The sequence below is a fragment of the Canis lupus genome, chromosome 18, assembly GCF_048164855.1.
Source record: "Canis lupus baileyi chromosome 18, mCanLup2.hap1, whole genome shotgun sequence".
NCBI lineage: Eukaryota > Metazoa > Chordata > Mammalia > Carnivora > Canidae > Canis > Canis lupus.
Window position 1 is genome coordinate 44,829,665 of NC_132855.1, and position 22,396 is coordinate 44,852,060.

The 22,396-nt window shown below is 33.7% G+C and overlaps 1 protein-coding gene across 8 annotated transcripts in view; it reads right to left on the minus strand.

The window, feature by feature from the left end:
• Positions 1-22,396, minus strand: part of CFAP69 (cilia and flagella associated protein 69) — a 56,352-nt gene that overhangs the window by 7,920 nt on the left and 26,036 nt on the right. For 7 of the 8 annotated variants that reach the window (XR_012011065.1, XR_012011066.1, XM_072784260.1 and 4 more), the window contains 11 exons: positions 21,724-21,873; positions 21,444-21,621; positions 19,568-19,691; positions 16,944-16,992; positions 16,732-16,853; positions 14,762-14,978; positions 11,133-11,297; positions 8,179-8,297; positions 6,426-6,544; positions 3,421-3,502; positions 399-591 (listed from right to left, as the gene is read on the minus strand). Coding sequence is in view for 6 of the 8 variants with exons in the window: in XM_072784260.1 (XP_072640361.1) it covers positions 399-591; positions 3,421-3,502; positions 6,426-6,544; positions 8,179-8,297; positions 11,133-11,297; positions 14,762-14,978; positions 16,732-16,853; positions 16,944-16,992; positions 19,568-19,691; positions 21,444-21,621; positions 21,724-21,873 (1,518 nt within the window). In the remaining 2 variants the exon portion in view is untranslated. The remainder of the gene's footprint in view (positions 1-398; positions 592-3,420; positions 3,503-6,425; positions 6,545-8,178; positions 8,298-11,132; positions 11,298-14,761; positions 14,979-16,731; positions 16,854-16,943; positions 16,993-19,567; positions 19,692-21,443; positions 21,622-21,723; positions 21,874-22,396) is intronic. The other variant, XM_072784259.1, reaches the window with a different exon arrangement.

Here is a 22,396-nt window from a genome sequence, read left to right on the forward strand (position 1 = left end):
TAAAAGTCCTTATATTTCCTTAATATCTTTTTAAACTTCTCTTTTTAAAAATATGGGTAAACGATGAATAAGTCCTGGGGATGTAAAAAAAAAAAAAAAAAAAAAAAAAAGTCCTGGGGATGTTAATGAACAGAGTGGTAACTATAGTTAACAATACTTTATTGCATATTTGAAAGTTACTAAGAGAATAGATCTTAAAAGTTCAATTATGAGAGAAAACTTGTAACTATGTGTGGTAATGGATGCTACTAAACTTATTGTGGTAATCGTTTTGTAATATATACATTTATTAAATATTATGTTGTACACTTAAAACTAATGCAATGTAATATATCAATTATATCTCAATTAAAAATATGCAACTAACTGCTACTACTAACAGTTATAAGTACACTTACCAATGATCATCCCATGTTTGTCACGTTTTACTCCCAGTTCTTTTTCTTCCTTTCTCCACAATTTAATTAAAAGACTAGCAGCTGTTTGGTCCTTCTTCCCTCGCCAAGCATTGACATGAGCCGTAGTTTTGGGATTATCACAAAATTCAACCATTATTCCAAGTATTAGATTACAGAATTTTTTTTGGTTCAACTTTTGCAAGGAAATAGGAAAAAAAAAAGAGTTGCAATAAATTTTAAGAATTATTATCTTCAAATAAGACCCCAAGAAACACTTGTATTAATCAGTAATTTTCTTCTAAATGGCTGCCTTATAAAATTAACACTCTACTTAAGTATGATTTGGGACAATCTCCTATTAAAAAGTATGTTTCAGACATTAAGAATTAGAATAAAAAGAAAAAGATTCAATATAATTCTGATATAGTCATAAATGTATGTAATGATCAAAAATGTAATTGATTTGTTTCAGTCCAGAAAAAAGAGAAATTGTAGAAATAAGTGAAGATGTTCATTTTAAGTGGAGTTAGTAATCAGTACTATACATAGTTTGCTGTAATTATAGGATCTTTCTAATTTACATGCTTTATTAAGGTTTGTAAAGACTCATAACTACAACCTTGTTGTGACTAAGAAAATAACTGATGGTAACTGCAAGTGGCAGTCACATATGAAAAAAAATCAAAATGAGATGGAATTTTGTATTTTGAAAAGTAAGCATTTAAGAGAAATTATCTAGCATATTTCCTTTGTTTTGCTACTAGTTTTCAGGAAACCAAAATTTAGGTATGGAAAAGTCCATCCAGAGTAGTAGTCTTCACACAGTAATTTGTGTCTGAAATATTTTTTGCTGATTAACTCCTAGTATACCACTAATAGAATACAGCAAAGGAAAAATGTAACCTGTTGTTTAAACTGCAAATATTATCACTTTCCTCTTTTATAAAATGACGGATAATATTACCTGCTTTAGTGAGTTATTTATAATAAATTATATGAGTGCCTGGCATATAGAAAGCTCTCAATAATATTTAACATTATTAGCAATTATTATCATTGCATACTGAATAAATATTTTAGCAGATTGTATTTTTTCCCCAAAGATTTTATTTATTTATTCATGATAGATATAGAAAGAGAGAGAGAGAGAGGCAGAGACAGAGGCAGAGGGAGAGGCAGGTTCCACACCAGGAGACCGATGCGGAACTCGATCCCGGGACTCCAGGATCACACCCTGGGCCAAAGGCAAGCGCCAAACCGCTGAGCCACCCAGGGATTCCCTTTTAGCAGATTGTATTAAGCAGAATCCTCAACTGAGTTTTTTATTCCCATACTTCACTTTCAGGAAAAAGAGACAAATGTCAAGGGTTGGAGTTGATATAAAAACTTCATTAAAGAATATTTGTAATCTGTAACTGGATTGGTTCAATCTTCATTAGGCACAATCTAAAAATTATATTCATAATAATATAAAACATTTACATGGCAAAAATATGTGTCAAGAACTATTCCAAATACTGTATGTGTGTGTGTGTGTGTGTATGTATGTGCATATGTGCACACATACACATAGTCACTCATAATTCTCCCAAGAGCGCATGGGATAGATACTGTTATCTCTGTTCTACAGATGAAGAAACATATAACAGAGATGTTAAATACTTGTCCAAGATACACAGCTAACAAGTATTGGAAGCCTCAGTCAGACTATGCTCATAACCACTGTGTTATATGGCTTCTTCTACCAGTTTTATGTCTTTCCATCAGAGATCCTAGTGTTGAAGGAGAATCAACACAAGTGAGAAATGTCTTTATGTCTTTTATATAACCTTAAATATTCACAAAGAATTTAATTATTTAATATATACATGTTTAATATAAGTCCCACTTCCTAGTCTTTAAGTAAAAACAAGATTCTAGGAATTTGTGCCAAATTAATTCTGTAACTTTGGGAATCCCCTGACACATCACCATGCGCATACTCTCATCAGAGAAACATGGTGAGCTATATATCATTTAGTAAAGCCACACATATATCCTTCTGTATTATGTCCATTTTCCTGAACTTTCCAAGGGTTTCTGGTTATGATTAATTCCTGTTTATCAAAGTGGGCTATTATTATTCTATATTATTTTGTTTGTAATGTTTTCTATCTAATGAGTTTGCTCTCCTATCTGCCAACTAATTTTATTTCAGAGAGATAAAGGGACACAAATAACTTTAGCACCTTTGCTAAATCCACGTAGGTTATTCTGTTAATAAATAAAATCATTCTGTTAATAAAATCATGAATGGTGGCAATTATATGCAGTGACATAGGTAGAACTGTATGTGAGAATCTCTCTCAAAGTTTTATTGAAACCAAATTATACTTTTCCTCCCATAGTATCTTGACATGGAGCTATGTAGAATTGAGGCCAGTAGGGAATTACTTTGAGGATAACTGAGGGTCTTTGCCATTCTTTGTTGGTGTTAGATGGCGACTGTCTTTTCTGACTGACTTAATGTATTCATTCCTGCTCATTCTGTAGAATGGTCTTTGACGCACTAGATTCTTAACATTGCCTACAAACTACTCAGTTCTTTAAAAATGCTGATTTTTACTCCTTTGTTTAATGTGGGCCTTAACTTTTAATACAAAGAGAAGAAGTTAGAAGTTATTAATAATGATTATGGGTTTTGATATTGTCTAGCATTTCACAAACTATTTCTTTGAAGATTGGTGGGAGAAATCCTATAAAACAAATTATCTGCTGTTATGTGTTTGGGAGTGCTGACCTGCTGTTATGTGTTTGGGAGTGCTGACCTAAGTAAACTGGTTTCTTCACAGGGGGAATTTCCAGAGCCTTTACCATACCAATGCAAAATATGAATCTCCAGGTGAGATTTTGTTTAATACAAACACTTTAATGTGATATGGGGGCATATTTAATTACAGAATAGTGTTCTGTGGCACTTAGTTTTGGAAATAGTTAATAAAAACATATTTAATTGTTTACAATTATTAACAATCATACTTACTGCCAGTAAGTCCAAAAGGAGAAAAATGCCTTCCTTTTCAAGAAAGTAATCCTCTGATGGATAACACCCTAAAATACAGCACCTTAAATAAAAAGGAAGTTATTCATTTAACAAGGATTCTGCTGTTTATATACTATTGTCTACTTCTATATTTTTTGACTGTTTTAGATGCCTCATATAGGAGAAATATGTATAAGCAATAGTCTTCTGTGACTGACATTTCACTTAGTATAGCGTCTTCTAGGTCCATCCATGTTGTTATAAATTGTAGGATTTTCTTCTTTTTTCAAGGATGAGTAATATTCTATTGCATGTATATGCCATATTTTCTTTCCTTATCCATTCATCTATTGATGGACATTTGGGTTGCTTCAATATCCTGGCTATTGTGAATAATGCTGCAATGAACATGGGAGTGCAGCTATTTCTTCAAGATCCTGATTTCAATTCTTTTGGATAAATACCCAGAAGTGGGATTGTTGGATCATACGATGGTTCTATTTAAAATTTTTTTCTTTTTGAGGAACTTCCATACTGTTTTCCATAGTGGCTGCACAATTTGCAGTCCCACCAATGTCAACAGATTCTCTTCTCCACATCCTCACCAACGCATATCTTTTTTTTCCTTTTTTTTTTTTTTTGATAACCATCTCCTCAGGTATAAGGTGATAACTCATTGTAGTTTTGGTTTGCATTTGATGACTAGTTGTTCTATATGAATCTTAGGGTTGTATTTTCTATTTATGTAAAAGTATATCTTTAGGCTTTAATAGGGATTGCATTAAGGTATATATCACTCTGGCTAGTTTGACATTTAAACAATAATTAAATAGGGCAGCCCGGGTGGCTCAGCAGTTTAGCGCCGCCTTCAGTCCAGGGCACGATCCCGGAGACCCGGGATCGAGTCCCACATCAGGTTTCTTGCATGGAGCCTGCTTCTCCCTCTGCCTGTGTCTCTGCCTCTCTCTGTCTCTGTCTCTATGAATAAATAAATAAAATCTTAAAAAAAAACAATATTAAATATTAATTATTCCTGTTTTAATCTTTATTATTTCCTTTATTCTGCTAACTTTGGGCTTAGTTTGTTCTTCATTTACTAGTTACTTTAGATTTAAAGTTAGGTTGTTTATTTGAGTCATCTTTTTCTTTTTAGATTTATTTATTTATTTGCAGGGGAGGGGCAGAGGAAGAGGATCTTCAAGCAGACTCCCCACTAAACAAGAAGCCCTACACAGGGCTTGATCGGAGGACCTATGAGATCATGATCTGAGCTGAAACCAAGAGTCCAATGCTTAAGTGACTGAGCCACCCACGCACCCCCATTCTTCTTTTTTATGTAGATATTTATACCTATAAATTAACTTCATAGTACTGCTGTTGCTGTACCATATAAGTTTTGGTATTGTTGTGCTTTCACTTTATTTTTAATTTTCCTTTTGCTTTTGTCTTTGACCTAATGGTAGTTAAAGAGTATGTTAGTTCCCCTGTATTTCTGAGTTTTCCTAATTTCTATTTGTTATTGATTTCCAGTTTTCTTCCAGTGTGGTCAGAAAAGATATTTGGAATGATTTAAGTCTTAAATTTGTTAAGACTTATTTGTGACCTTGCATGTTGAACCAGCCCCCCATCCTGTGGTTATCTAGGTGCTCAAAAATTACCTCATTAGGGGCATCTGGGTGGCCCTTCTGGTTAAGCACCTGACTTTGGCTCACATAACGATCTCAGAGTTTTGGGATGGAGCCCCATAGCAGGTTCCCTGCCCAGCAGGGAGTCTGCTTGTCCCTCTCCCCATTCATGCTCTGTCTCTTTAATAAATAAATGAAATCTTTTTAAAAATTACATCATTGACATAAACTCAGATGTGATTGAAAGGGGCTTGTTATGAGTAATAAAAAACACTGCCTTCATAGTTATTACTCTGAAGCTATTACAGGAACTAGGAATTAAAGACCAGATACTATAACAAAAGATGTTCCCATTGCTCTTATTGATTAGGAAATGACAAAAATTTTAGGAATTCTGTACTAGGAATGGACCAAATATATATTTCTTAATATAAATCACAATAACCACAGAGCTTAAAAAGAACATGTATTCTACTGCTACTGAGTGGAAATATTCTGCATATGCTTGTTAGGTCCATATAGGTCTATAGTCATTATTTCCCCCTCCAAATATGTTGCAGTGTGGCTCTCATGAATCCCACCCAAATAGGACAAAAGAAATGTGTTAAGTGTTAATGATACATGAAACTCAAGTAATTTTTTCCGAGACGAAATTTTGTAAATTAATGTTAGGAAAAGCGGTATGTGTGTACGTATATATGTATGATTTATTTTTTGCTCTTTAGGAATGCTAAAAAGTTTGGGAAAAAATATTGCTTAGGAAATACCTAATCAATTGGTTTTCAACTCTTTGAAGAGGAGATGAATGAATTTGACAGTTTTCAAGCATAAGAATACTAAATGAGTAAAAGTAGATGCTTGTGTTCTCCTAGACCAGGCCAAAATGGAATGGATTTAAATCATAAAATCAAAGATTTAAGTTTAGATACAAGAATGGTTTTATAAATGAGCTGTGAACAAGATTACTTTCCAAAGGACACTGGTAGGTGTCATTTCTAGGCTATTGAAAAAGGTATTGGGAAAATTATCTTTCAGGTATGGTTTTGAGGGAAGAAATTTTTTTTTAATGAATTAAGCAAACTTTTACTGAAGCTTAAATTATGGTACAGAAATACATTCCAACTAATTTAAATCCAACACCATGAAGAAATTATAGCACTCAAATTTTCTCTTCTCTATCATACAGTCTAGGATTAATTTTTATTACTACTCAATCTACAGTTTTAATATTTCTAGGCTTTATTTCATACAAATTTGTGCAGTTTTAAAAAATTAGAAATCTTAAATCTATTAGAAACAAAAATCAGACTTTAAGCCAATAAAGAGCATAGAAGAAATTTCCTTGTTTTGTGGTTCTAACTTGGGGACAATAATACTCACCAAATGCTGTCCAATGTACTAAAAAGAAGTACATTATAGCCTAATCCACTTTGTAACTTTGTGGGGTCTGTTTTCATTACACGGAGAATTATATCCACTCCTTCAGTTCCGAACATTTCCTAAGGGATTTAAAATTATTTTTGAAATAAATAATCTCACCCTTTCCTGTTTCATCCTGTCCCCTAAAACTTTTTCTACCAGATAAATAGAACAACATTGCTAGTTTCATACAATTTTTTTTTAATTTGCTTTCTTTCAGGAATTTAAGACAAAGTACTATAAAGCTAATCATTTTAAGATACAGCATCAATCAATATGCTAGCTTAATGTCCCTTTATATTTTTTGTTTATTCTCTTAAAAAAAATCCGTAAGCTTACCCCATGATTTTCTTCTACATTATCAGTAAATGTAGTCCACTATCCTGTCAGGTGAATACTAGCTAGCAAAAGCGAAATGGAGGCTAAAATTCTATTGTGGAAGACTTTTAAAATATTACCAAGAGGAGAAATAAACACATAAATGGTGGTTAAAACCCCTAATAATTACTGGTTAATATTACTGGTTAATATTTGTCACTTACCAATTTCCTTCCTCACTGTTTTGTTCAGCTCTGGTACCCAGTAAAGCAGGACTATGACTATTCTTTCAGAAGAACATAGGCACAGGAGGACAGAATATAAGGAAAAGTTGCATCAAAGTTGAGAGCGAGGTATGCATTTACTGTTCTTGTTGCCTCTCGCTAAAATTCTCTATTGGAAACTTTGATTTAAAATGTTTATCTTTGCAGTTCTGCCTTTTGCTATTTAAATTAACAATCTTGGATGGAGATTCAGAGCTTGTTACAGAGTTTAAAAAGACCAAAGGGAATTAAGCTCTTTTTCTAACTTTTAGTTCTAGGTAGAACTTAGGTTGCCAGTTTCTTAAAAGTATATACCTACTTATTTAACATTAACTGCACTTCCAGGTATTTATCTAGGAGAAATGAAAGCATTATGTCCACAGAAACACTACTATAAATATGTTCACTGAAGGTTTATACATAATAGTCCCAAGTGGAAACAATCTGTGTTTATTAATAGGGAAATGGAGAAAAATTGTGGGTATATTAAATCAATGAAATACTACTTGGCAATAAAAAGGAATGAATTGCTGATTCATTCCTGCAAAAATGTGGATATATTTCAGGAATATGATGATGACAGGACCAGATATAAAAGAATAAATCACATTTAGATATGATTCAAATAAAATAAAAGAATAGGCAATACTAACTTATGGGGATAGAAATCAGGATAGTGGTTACCTGAAAGTAAGTAGGGGGATGGCTGCTAAGGGGCATGAAAGAATTTCATATGGAATAACAATAGTCTGATTGGTTGGTTGATTGATTGGTTTTTAAATATTTATTTATTCATGAGAGACACAGAGAGAGAGAGGCAGAGACATAGGCAAAGGCAGAAGCAGTCCCATAGGCAGAGGGAGCCTGATGCAGGACTCAATCCCAGGACCCCGGGATCACGATCTGAGCCAAAGGCAGATGCTTAACCACTGAGCCACCCAGTTGCCCCACAATAGACTTTTAATTGAGATATTGGTTAAATGTGTGTATATATTTGTATATATTCATCTGAACCTATCATAATATATACTTAAGATATATATACTTTATATAATTATATTCTTCTTATAACAGTTCATCATGTTAGGTAATTGGGAGATCTGAAAAAAACTTTGATTCACGGGCATACATACCTTCCTAGGAATATGATGTTCACAAAGACTGGATAAAATAAGTAATATATCAGATTGAATTTCCAAAACAATGACTTCTTCTTTGTCATCAGACTGGCTTATTGTATTTTTAAAAACTCCTGGTGTGAAAAAAATTGAAAGAATGTAAACTTAGTGGACATTGTAATTTTTATTTTGATCAGTTACTGTTTTGAAATCCCTTCTTTACAAAAAAAAAAAAAAAGAAAGCCCTTCTTATAAAATTTCAGTTAGAGAAACTATTTTAAAAGGGGCTATTTTAATTGCATAGTTATGTAGAGGATGTAGACAGAAGGTGATAAATGGATTCTTTGAGCTCTGAATACAATCAGTAGCCCCATATATTTATATAGCATTTCTAGTACAGAACTAATGGAGTGTTATTACAAGATGCCCTATAACCTGATACTCTGCCCAGCAAACAAAACTATTTATAGAAATATGCAGAGTGTCATGAGGCAGAGATGAGTGCCATTGCAAATATATGACTTAAATACCTGATCACAGCTTTCTCATCTCCTCATGGTTAATGGTCAATTTTAGGCAAAGGTGGAAGACCTCTCTAAGTATGTGTTCTCTTCCTGTTACTTCTTTCTGCATCCTCTCCTTATGTCTACCTGGAGGTGTCTTCAATAACTTTAGGTAGCAGTATTCCTGTGTCCTTTGAAATCTCTCCCTAGCTTCTAATAAAAATTAGACTGGAAAAGAGCCAATTACACTGATGGAATGACAGTCACAATAAAATTTTGCTTCAAAAAGGAATTTTTCTTCAAGCTTTAAAACGAGGAACAAAAGTCATCGCTTCTCTGCTAAAGGGGTCATTGGCATTAGCAGGAAGGGGTGGATTTCTGTTCCAAAGTAAGAGAGTCATGGAAATCACAACTTATTTCCATAGCTGGCCCTAAAGGGATGATCCTTGGTCCTGTTAGGATGAATGACAGGGGCAACATCAGTCCCTAGTGGGACTAGTCGAGCACGGTGCAGGCATGTCACTTTCTCTGTTGTCTGTAACACGTTATGTTGATATTGAATTATTTCCTTCATATTTCATTATCCTTTAGCTGCCTTTACTCTACCCTTGTTCTATTCTAAGTCATCTGATAAATTTCTTTTGGATTCCTTTTTCTAAAAAAGCACTATATACATGACTTCTTTGATCAAAACCGCTACTGGCTCTGCATGTCTAAAGAGCATGCTGTTCAAAACTTTCTAGCTTGGCTCCTGACTAGACATATTATATCTCATATTACTTGTTTTCATAAAACATTTTTCCAATTTCTATTTTTAACTATTTTTAAATTGAAGTATAGATGATACATGTCTTCGTAAACAGACTTCATTTAAGCTAGTTCTGAACACATTATTATACATATTTTAACACGATGTGTCTGCTTATGCTGTTCCCTTGCTTTAAAGACCATCTCCTCTTTTCCTCTCAAAACTAGCTTTACCCTCACATCCAAGCTCAATAAAGGTAATTGTCAAAATTACCTAGCCTTAAAAACTGCTGAAAACTCTTAGTTTCTGTAGTATTTACTCTCTGTATTACTCATTAGAGGCCTTACTAATGGTGTAGGGTAACACATGCTATCTTTCTTTGATATACATCTTTTTTTGTCCTCATCAAAGGCAAGGTCCACAGTGTCCTGTTGTATACATGTTTGTGATCCCAGTGCCCCCATGGCATGAAGGGTATTATAAACATTTGCATTTACAGTGCATTTACTATTTGTTGAGCAAACTATTTGTTAAGTCCTCTGTTAGATTGTGTAAGTGACAGGAGGCCACTGCCTCTAAGAACTCACATGATAAAGAGCAGATTCTTTCCAGTTAAAGGGAAAAAATCCCAAGAAGAAGAGAATCCTTCTGTATTTGTTTTCCCTTTTCTCTACCCCACCTCCTACCTGGACTCTTACCTGGACATATGAAATATTGTATTTTCTGGACTCCATCCAGTTAGGTTGGAACCTTAACACTGAATTCTGTACAATGGAGTGTGCATGGAAGTGATAAAATCTACAGGTTTGGTTATCCTGAGTAAACTCATCAAGAAAATGTTTTTGCTCAGTACCCTTTTCAATACCCTTATTTTAAAGGGAACCATTATTTTAATATTTTTAATTAAAAAAATTAAATATACTTTATTTAAATTCAGTGTCCCAACATATAGTATAACACCCAGTGCTCATCCTATTAAAGGGGACCACTCCACTCCATCAATGATGAAAAAGTACTTTAACATGTAGAAGAGCTTTTGAGTAGGTGTTTATAATTAATTGACATCCAGTAAATTATCTGTTACTCATGAGGCAATCACTGAATTTGATTATGACCAAAATAGATCTTTTCAAAGTCAGGAAGGTTAGGGCCAGAAGACTACTTATTTTTTAGTTAACAAAAACTATAAAGCTTTTGTTTAGGGTTTCTGAATTTTATTCCAAGCTCACATGTATATATTTTGGGGATAAGGTTATTCAATATAGTCAATTCTAAGTTGAAAATCAAGGATATCCTACTATAATATAACAGAAAAGAATCTTCTGTGTACATTTCTGTATATACCAGCACATACCATGTTCTGGTATGTCAGATGCATCAGAAAATGTGATGTTATCCTCTTTTAAATGACTTCAAAAGCCTGGCCAAAAAAGTGGTGATCTTATTATAAGAAAAATGAAGGTGATAGTAGCCCGTTTTAAAAAAAAGGTAATCCCAAATGAACTTGTATGTCAAGTGAGTAAAGAGATGTTTATAGAATGAGCGATCATGATGTTTTAGTAAAGACAAACTGATTTATAGCAATGATATGAAACAAAAATCAAGAGAATATTCAGGTGTTTCTGAGCTAAAAAGACAATAAATTTGTAAAAAACATTTAAAATAAAACCTCTAATTTATAAATATTCTACTTTCATAAGTACACAAACATGTTTTACCTATCAGTTGCTGAATTGTTCCTTTTTCACAAAGATCATTGTTTATAGTCTCATCCTCAAGGTAGACCATGGCTCTCAAGAGTCTTAAACTATAACGCATCTGGGCAAACTTGTTGCCACGGCCACCTGTACCATGAAAACTATTACCATGACTAAAGAAGGGATCTGTGGAGAAATATTAACAATTTAACAATTTACATTATGAAATTTAAAATATAAGGCATTTCAAATAAATCAGATACCTTATGTATCTACCCTTAAGTTTAAACAGATGCTAAAATTTTGTCATATTTGCTTTTTTTTTTTTTGAAGAGTAAATATTATCCTTTCCCCTTCTTCTATTCCCAGAATAGGAATATGCTTTAAAATTTTACTCAAATGTATCATAGTGTATCTTTTGTAACTTGCTACTGTTATTCAACACTATGTTTTTTAAAGTATTTACATTGTCACAAGCAGATCTAAATCATTTAATTACTTTCAGCATTCATTTTGTTTGTTTTAGAGGGCAGGGAGCAGAGGGAGAGGGAGAGAGAGAGAGAGAATCTTAAGCAGGCTTCATGCCCAGCACAGAGCCTGATGTGAGGCTCAATTTTACAATCCTAAGATCATGACCTGAGCTGAAAGCAAGAGTCAGATGCTTAACAGACTGAGCCGCTAAGGTGCCCCTGAGTAATCGTTTTATAAATAAATCACAGTTTATCCATTCACTAGTACAAACTGCTACAGTGAACATTCTTTTTTTTTTTTTTTTTTTTTTTTTTTTTTTTTTTTTTTTTTACAGTGAACATTCTGGTACAATGAACATTCTGGTTTATATCTTCTTATTCCCACTGAGAAAGGTTTTGCCCATGTGATACCAGAATCATATAAGGTACACTCACATTGAATTTTTTTTTTTTTAAGATTTTATTTATTTAACACCGTGAACAAGCACAAGCAGGGGGAGTGGCAGGAAAAGGGAGAGGGAGAAGCAGGTTCCCCCCTGAGTAGGGAGCCCGGATGCATGTCTTGATCCCAGGACCCCAGGATCATGACCTGAGCTTAAGGCAGACACTCAACTGGCTGAGTCACCCAGGTGCCCCTCTCACACTGAATTTTACTAAAGTTCTTAAATTGCTTCCCAAAATGGTTATATGGATAGAATGTACAAGACTAATAGATTTTTTTCCCAGTCTGTTAAATGGGAAATTACAATTCATTTCCCATTTAATATAGTCAATTCTAAGTTGAAAGTCAAGGATATCCTATTCAGTCTGTTACATGGGAAATGACAGTTGTTATCTTAATTTGCATTTCTCTGATTACCAATAAGGTTGAACATCTTTTAATTTTTTTTTTTAATTTGAGATTTTGTCTGTAACTTGACAGTCCCTATTCTTTGTCTTCTTATTTGTGGGGTTATTTTCTTTTAGAATTCTTTATGAGCCTGGATCCTAATCCTTTAGTCACAGGGACAGAAATGTATTCTCTTGATTTGTAGATTGCTATTTTATTCAGATTTAGTCATACAGGCATTTCTAAATTTTACATTATTAAATGTATTAATCTTCTGTATACCTTAAGCTCTTCTTGTCTTTATTAAAAGTCTTTTCCTGGGAACCCTAGGTGGCTCAGCGGTTGAGCATCTGCCTTAGGCTCAGGGTGTGCTCTAGGGTCCTGGGATTGAGTCCTGCTTTGGGCTCCTCACAGGGAACCTGCTTCTCCCTCTGCCTGTGTCTCTGCCTCTCTTTGTGTGTATCTCATGAATAAATAAATAAAATTTTTGTGTGTATCTCTTAATAAATAAATAAAATCTTAAAATCTTAAACTTAAAAAAAAGTTTTTTTCCCTACCCTGTTATCATAAAGATATTTTCCCATGTTTTCTTCTAAGATTTTTTTTTCTTCTTCTAAGATTTTTACAGCTTAACTTTTCATATTTAGAGATTTAATTCATTTTGCACTTGATTTTTTTTAACAAGGTGAAAGAACCTTATTTTTATTTTCATTGAAAGCAATATAATCAAAATTAGTGAAAGGGAATAAAGGGAAAGGAGAGAGGATGAGTGAAAATATCAGTGAGGGTGACATGAGAGACACCTAACTGGGAAACGAACAAGGGGTAGTGGAAAGGGAGGTGGGTGGAGGGTTGGGGTGACTGGGTGATGGGCACTGAGGGGGGCACTTGGCAGGATGAGCACTGGGTGTTATGCTAAATGTTGGGAAATTGAACTCCAATAAAAAAATTTAAAAAAAACCAGAAAGCAATATTATCTCCGTTAATGCCAACCTCCCACATGTTCTATTTCATTGGTCTATTCCTTGTCTTATACCATACAGTTTAAATTATTATAGCTTATGGTAGGTCTTGATAAACAGCATAGCGAGTTCTCCTTTCTTTACAATAATATGCCTTTTTTAAAAAGGTTCTTTTAAGAAGCCTTATATTTAAAGCTAAAAAAAAAAAAGTTACAAAAAATACTGTTCTGAGTATTGTGTATGAGTTAAAAATGTAGGTTCTGGGGCTAGGCTGCCTGTACTCAATCCTGGATCTGACACTTCCTGTGTGACCAAGAACATGTTATTTAACTTTTTTGATTGAGTTCTACCCATCTGAACAACAGAGACAGTAATAGTACCTTCGACCCCTGGATTTGTTATGAGGACTAAATGAGTTAATAATTTAAGATGTTTAAGGCCTATCATAGTAGGTACTCAATAACTGTTAGCTATCAGACTTCCTCATGTTAGGCAGCATTTTCCTCTTTTACTTTATAGTCTTTTGTAAACATAAATAATATTAAGGATAGACAGAAGAATTGTTTTATTTAATGCACAGCAGTTTAATAAGAAAAATTTAGTTAACTCCACATATTAGAAACTAAACAATAAAAGAAATCAGCTATAATTTTTTTTCCTTCCCCATGGATATGATTTTCTTGATCTACTGAAAATGTATCGTACAAAATTATTTCCAAAGCAAATTACTACCAGAAAAGATTGCAGTGTCTCCCTTATAAACATTAAAAAAAAAAAACAACAAAAAACACCATCTTATTTCCTAAGAATGATGAGAATTGAAATAAAATATTTGTACAAATTGGTAGTCTGCTAATTTGGTAGACTACATGTGTAATCATTACTTCTGGCTGGGGATTTTAAGCTCCATGAAGGTAGGGATTTTATTTATTTTGAATATAAATGTATTAACACAATATCTAGTACCTACTACACATCAACAAATATCTGCTGAATGCATAGTTAAAAATATTTCCAGGACTTAGTATAATTGTTGGATAAGCCTAATGATACAAAAATTTAAATCAGGTTTTATGAATGAACTTTTTTTACTGAGAGGTATGCCTCAACTATAGTTATATTTACCAATGTATCTGCCTTTAAAGGAAATCTCAGATTTTTTTCCTGAAAAGCAACATGTAAATACTTGAAAATCATAGGAAACCAGATCTATAGTTTTATTATTTTTTGCTTAATTTTATTATTCTATACATATATTGAGAGTTCAGTTGAAATATATAAATTACAATTTTGATGGGCACCTGAGTGGTTCAGTTGTTGAGCCTCTGCCTTTGGGGGGATAGCTCAGTGGTAGAGCATTTGACTAGAATTTTGACAGGTGTGACTCACCTTCACTCTCACACCATTCTAGAAATGCAAGGACTCGAGCATTTCCCTGACACAGCATATATTCTTCTGTTAATAAAGGAGCCACTGATGACAAAGTGGCAATTGCATGCAGTTGTAATTCTTCATACTGTGCTGCAGACCATTCAATTATTTTGTGTTTCTCAGGCTTTTTAACATAGGTAAACAAAGCCAAAATAACTTTGCCATCAATTAATAGCTATGAGAAAGGGCAAAAAGTACTTTGTTAGAAACCCAATTAAAACAATTTTATTTAATCTAAGAATATTTAATGATTTCCAATGTAATGTTTTATTATGTTCATTTAAAAAATATTCCTTCCTAAAGATCTCTACATTAAGTACCAAAACTAAAACAAAACAAAAACAAAAAACAACCAGTTGGCTATGACCCCCTCTCTAGGATATGCACTTTCCAAATGACAATAATATAAATGAGTGTTAATTTTTTTGTCTATGCTGCTTATATATGTAATCTAGCTCCTGCTTATGATCAAACCACAAAAACAGAAAATTTGGAGCAAATAAACTGCTGGCATTTCTCTCTTCCCTTCATTTTTTGAAAAAAAATTCTTCACAGACTCTTGTATACTACAAAAAAAAAATCAATTTTATCCAAAATGACGACTATGGCTGATTTTTAAGCACTTGCAACAGAAATTATACAAATATTCTACAAGTAGTACACATATTATCACTACTATTATTGGGCAACAAACATATGACATAAAAAAAAATCAGTTGATTCTACTGCTTACATAGTGCTTTAAGAAGCTCACCATAGTCTTTATGCCATTTGACTCTGTTGTCAACTAAAATTGGTTTATAGACTGCAGTGTACATTTTGTTTCCATAGCTATCATTTTAATAGTTATATAATGCTCCACTGTTCTAATAAAAACATATTTCAAGGGGTGATATCTGGCATTTCAAGGAGTGATATCTGGCATAAAATACATTTAGGTTCTGTAGGTACATATTTTTAAAAAAATATTTATTCATGAGAAACAGAGAGAGAGAGGCAGAGACAGAGGCAGAGGGAAAAGCAGGCTCCATGCAGAGAGCCTGACGTGGGACTGGATCCCGGGTCTCCAGGATCACGCCCTGGGCTGAAAGTGGCGCTAAACCGCTGAGCCACCCGGGGCTGCCCAAGGTACATATTTTTGATGTAAATAATGTTATCATTGTAAAGACAATTTTTCTTTCTCTGAGAATGTTTTAACATGTATATATGTATGTGTACTCCTCAAAATGATATTTCCAAAAAATTCTGAGCTATTTTAACCCTCATAATTCCATGAGGTAGCTGTTACTCATTCTGAAACTAAGATATCTGCAATTTACAGAAATGAAACAGCAATTCTATTCAGAATCACAGTGCTGGAAAATGACATTTCATTTGGCCTGACTAAAGCCTTAACCACAACCTGGTCAGAGGTAGACTATTAGGCTGGATGGCCCTGTATGGATTTTCTTTCATTTTATATTTTCTTACTCAGGAGATCTAAACACATAAATCTCTAAGGCTCTCCTGCTTTTATTTGGTTTATGTGGTTTAAATTTCGGTAAATTCACTGTTAATTAACCAGATAAGCAAAAAAATTTTAGGGTGACATTCTGGCCAATAAGAGTTATATTCTCTGGTAAACATAGGAGTTGATGAAAGATTTGCAGTCATGACTTTTAAAGTTATATTACAAAGTGAGACACTTGGGCAACCCTGGTGGCTCAGCGGTTTAGCGCCTGCCTTCAGCCAGGGATGTGATCCTGGAGTTCCGGGATCGAGTCCCACATCAGGCTCCCGGCATGGAGCCTGCTTCTCCCTCTGCCTGTGTCTCTGCCTCTCTCTCTCTCTCTGTGTCTCTCATGAATAAATAAATGAAATCTTAAAAAAAATAAAGTTAAAAACAAAACAAAGTGAGACTTTAGCTTTTATTTTGGTTATTTTTTTACCTGTATAGTAGGTAGATCTTTACATAAGATCACAATTATATTGAAAAGCAATTTCTTCAACTCAAAATCTTCATAGGAATTAGAAAACTTAAGACCTTTTACCAAAGGATTTTGACTTTTAACTGTGAGGGGGGAAAAAAAGAAAATAAATGCTAAAATAATGTATAAAACTCATCAAGATAATCATAGGTTGAAAGTTTTATGGTTTTTACCTTCATTGAAGGTTGCAAATAGAATCAAATCCCTCGTAAAGCCACATTCCTAATATAAATACACAGAAAGATGATTTAATTAGATAGAAATTACAGATGCCTATATATACCTAATATTTACCTATCTTTTTCAGATTCTCCTTGTTATTCATTTGAATTCATAAAGTACTAATAATAGAAAGGGATGAAAGCAAGAAACATATAGCCAGATAAACTTGTTATTTATTTAATATAAACTTCTGTTGGTTCTAAGAAATATTTTTACATTATCTTATGAATATTTTATAAGATGCTGTTTAAAATTTGGTAAGAACCCAAAATGTATTAAGACTACAGATTACTTATGTAATTCATTATCCGTTCCTTTAAGTGGCAAAATAAGGGAGAAAGATACAGTTATTTTTGACAGCTTTTCTTCTTAAACACTCTTGCTTCTCACTTGACCCCAACCACTCTCATTAATGTGAAAGTTTTAGTCAAGAGGTAACAGTTCCTACTTAACACGAAAAGCCCTGAAGAATAACCAGAATTGCAAACATTTCAACATGAGGGAACTCATTCTTGACAGAAATATCCTATTTGAATTTATAGGGGCAAATGCCTAGGCTTTTGAGCTTACAGTGTTACATTCCTATGCTTTAGAATCCATATGGTTTCTTTAAATGTGAAGATGTTATTTGACTACTAAAATTCACCTGAATGTTTGCAAGGATGCTAATGAAAATTTATTAACTAATCAGGGGCTTCCAGAGAAACATACAGGTCTACCCACACATTGCAGCCTTAACTAGAAAGCTAGATAGGATTGTTGCCCTATTTACACATTATAAATTCTATGATTGTTCTTTGTTGGGATGATTTGATGACCACTGATATGGGGTTGAGGCCTTCATTCACAAATTTCCTTTAAATACAACTTAGAAAGTTTTTTGGCTGATATGTGAATATCATAGCCAAAGATCTCTCCTCGGAGATGTCAATCATTCAGTGATTTTTACATTATAAAATATGGGGAGGCTGAGCTTCTGGGATGACTGAGTAGCTCCTATAAGAAACCTGCCTGCAAGTAACAATTATAAACTCTGAGCAAAATATAAAAACAACTGTTTTTATGACTCAAACAAAGCAGATACTAGAAAGGAGTCAGAACTTTGAAGGAGATGGCACTGACTGAGTTTCCCTTTTTTAAAAATGGCTTTTAGACTGAGGCCAGGTCCTAGTCCGCACTTTGTGTGAATGCTACAACTCAGGGTAAAGCTGTTATCTTAGTAGTTTGAACACTCAGAGGGCAGAGGTAATCTCTGGGCAACTATTGCTACTGGAAAGTGAAGGGAGAAATCCCAGAAAGGAGAGAGCCACAGAAGGGGAACTTCAACTTCTGTGTATAAACTTCCAAGTCTCTGACTAGTGCCTGAATTATGCCAGGGCAGGGGACTCTCCAGCATCCCGGGTAAGGCTAAAAGAAATGAACTGGGATTTGACCTGCCATTCACCACAGGGATGAGTAGCCACACAAAATGCTATTAATACAAAAGAATATGTACTTTTCAGAGTACACCAAAACCCACAGTAAATATGTTCATAATAAACAGAAAGACAGGAACTTTCAGCAGAGAAATAGGAATGTTATAAAAAGGAAACAAAAATTCAAAAACTAAAAATGACAATATCTGAAATAAAAATGCACTGGATGAGATTAAGAACAGAATGAAGATGACGGGGAAAAAAAGTCAATGAATTTGGATACATAAACCAATACAAATGATCAACCTGGAGAATAGAGAGAAAAATGATTGAAAAAAGTGAACGGAGCCTCACGACAAGCATACATGTAATCTGAATTACAGAAGAGGAGAGAGAGAAAGAATGGGGCTGAAAAAATACTTGAAGAATAATGACCAAAAAGTCTCTAAATTTATCAATTTACATACTCAGGAAGCTCTATGAATGAACCTCAAGCAGGATAAATACAAAGAAAAATCACATCTTGCCACATCATAGTAAACTGCTGAAAATCAAAAGTAGAGTGAGAATCTTGAAAACCAGTCAGAAAGAAAAGTGATACTTTGTCCATGGGGAAACAACTTGAAATAACAAATACTTCTTATCAGAAACACTGTAGGCAAGAAGACATTGGAACGATGCTAAAAGATCAAAATGCTAAAAGATCAACTTTTAATTCAACTCAGAATTCTGCATTCTGTGAACACAGATGTCAATAATTAATCTGCTTTAAAGATATTTTCAGATGAAAGAAACTAAGACAATTTGCTGCCAGTATATCTGCACCATAAGAAATAGTAAAGGAAAGTCTAAAAAAAAAAAAAAAAAAAAAAAGGAAATTCTTTAGGTGAAAGAGAAATGCCAGGTATAAACTCGTATCGTCAGGAAGGAAAGAAATGCATCATAAATGGTAAATATGTAGGTAAATCATAAACAATGATTAGAATCTCAAGTTTCCAAAAGGTTGCAAAGAACTGCCAGAACTACTGGTAACATAGAGACATTACACCATAACTTGGTATCACAATGAAGTTCAGAAATATTACAACATAGTTTAGGGCTCCTTCCCCCATACCAACTATTCCCACAATTAAAATTAATTCAATTTGACTCATACTTACAATCATTGGTGCTCCAGGATTTTGAGCTATGATTGTTGTGATTACTAGTATGTCATTTCTAAGCTGACGATCATAATGACTAAAACCTCTCATAAACAGATTTTTAAATACTTCCTTCAAAGCCCTAGAAAGTAAAATCAGATCTTTAAAATCATATTTCCATGCAAATGCTACTTAAATGTCTATCAACAAAATCTCCCTTTTTTATATTATACTATTCATTTCAAGTATTTCTAATCTTTACTGCATTTCCAAATCTGCCTCTACATAGGATTCAAATCTGCATCAGATAAGAATCCATCAATCCAAATCTATACATGGGGGGCATAGTGACTGCTCTAAAATAAAGTTCATTCATGTCATTTTCCATTTTTAATTACTTAAAAGCTTTTTTTTGTTCTTAGGATTAAAAAGTCCTACTTTCTTACCAAGGCTTATCAAGCTTTTCATGTTACGGTCCCTGCTAACATTGTTAGCTTCATCTCTCACTATTCTATTTTCTGCTGTTAATATATCAAATTTCTAACAGTTTTTTTTCTAAGTTCTGTTTTCACTTCTGTTCCCCTGTCTAGAATGCTCTCTGAATGCAAAACTCTTCTGTGTTGCCAGTTCATATTTATCATTCACATACCAAATTAGGGTTCATTAGGACATACATATTAACTCTCCAAGTCTGGGTCAGATTCCCTGTAAAATGGGCATTTGTTGCTTTGCCTCCTAGCACTCACTTGCCCTTCTTCTTTTTAAATATTTTATTTAAGTAATCTCTACATCCAGTGGGGGGGGGGGGCTTGAACTCACAACCCCGAGATCAAAAGTCACATACTCTACCAACTGAGCCAGCAAGGTGCCCCTCACTTGCCCTTCTTATGATAACAGTACCCTTATTTTTATTTACGCATTTATTTTTTCCCTGCATTTGGTGTTGTGGAGACGCTTTTAGCTTCCTTTTAGCCAGAGCATTTCTCCGTCACTGGTAATTCATTCTGGAATGGCATATGGCCAACTCAGACCACTCAGGACCAACACGGACTCAATTCGAAGAATTTTCCTTGACCTTTCAGAAGAGCAAGTCTTCTCTTCAGCTTGATTTGGGATTGTGATGATTTGAACCTAAACTTCTGAGGTATTACCATGTGGAGCTTGAGAATAAAGCCAACATAGTAGAAGACTGACAGGGATAATGAAGACTCACATCCTGTTATTTGCTGTACCTTGAATACAACTGCACATGAAACCAGTTTTATCCTTGACTTTGTAGTTATATAAGCCCATAAGTGTCCTATATGGTTTAAATCAGTTGGGTTTTGTGTGCTGAATCACTCTTCTAGAGAACATGTAGCACCTGTGATAGTCTTTCACAGCCTGTTTACTTGTCCATCTCCTAACATAATGCAAATTCCATGAAAGCAGAGACCATGTCTGCATTGTTTCATTTGTATTTCTAAGGCCTAGTTCTAAAGTTGGCATGGAGTAGACAATAATTATTTGATGAAAAATGAATAAGTAACCTAAAGGCTTGCTTATATTTTATTGGAATGCTTATTGCAATATCTGGAAGAGATTAAATACTTAAAAATAGGTTTATTGAATGGAAAAATGAAATAGTTCTTTTAAATGTCTAATTTATTTTATACTTATTCAAATACATAATTTAGTTTTGTTAACAAGCTACTTTAAAAGCTTTCCAAGTAGAAAAAAGATGGCTTGCTATTGCACAGATGCATTTATACTGCAGCATAAAAATTATGTCCTGAAATATAGTCATTACATGATTCAAAAGCCTAATTGAACACAAATTCAAACAAAGATGTTAGTTATGTTACTGGCTATCATTTTAAGGTTAAAAGACATTCCCATCTAACCACTTACTTACAGCAAACATTCCAAATTACTAAGCTGTTGTATGATTTCTTCTTTTGAAGATTTTTCCAATAAATTCCAAAGTATCTCTGATGAACGAAACAGAAGCTGTCCAGAGGGATCTGGGTCATTGAGGTGAGCACAGATTCCACTGGCTGCTTGTGCTTTCATCATTAACGTGCAATTAACTTCTGAAAATAAATTTAAAAGTTATTTATGTTGTATAGTCTTGACTGTTGGGTGGAAACAAAAATAGTTGAGAATGAAGTATTTAAATTTAATGATATACAAACCAGAAGTTGAGAGATGTTGCAGAGCTTTAAGTACCCAAAGTTTCTCAACAAGTTGATTTTCAAGTAAGCCCAACGACTGGACCATTGTTTTTGCCAATCCTCCAACCTCAGCCATCTTAATCTTGTATGATGAACTTGCTTGCTGGTAACCTAATAACAATTAGTTAATAAATATGTACAGTTATCTCACATAGTAATCATCTGTGTTCAGACAAAGGAATGAGTAATTTATTATTAAACAGCAATAACAACTTTTAAAAAAGTGTATGGCATTTTAAAATGGTATAGCACAGGGAAAGGCAAAATTTTTCTATAAAAGGACAGGTAATGACTATATCAGGTTTTGCAGGTTATAAGGCTTCTGTGTCGACTACTCAACTCTCTTACCATAGCACAAAAACAAGCATAAGGAATACAAAAATAAATGGGTGTCGCTGTGTTCTGATATACCTTTATTTACAGTGAGCAATTTTACCCTGAGACCATAGTTTGCTGATCCCTGGTGTAAAATCTGAAATAGGACCACAGATCTGGGGTACATATCTTATATTCCAAAAAGGAACAAAATATTTGTCAGTAGAAATGCTTTCTCATAAAGGAAAATGGCATGATTACAAATACTAAATGTTTTCACTATGTCAATACATTACTTCATTGTTAGTGTATAGAAATG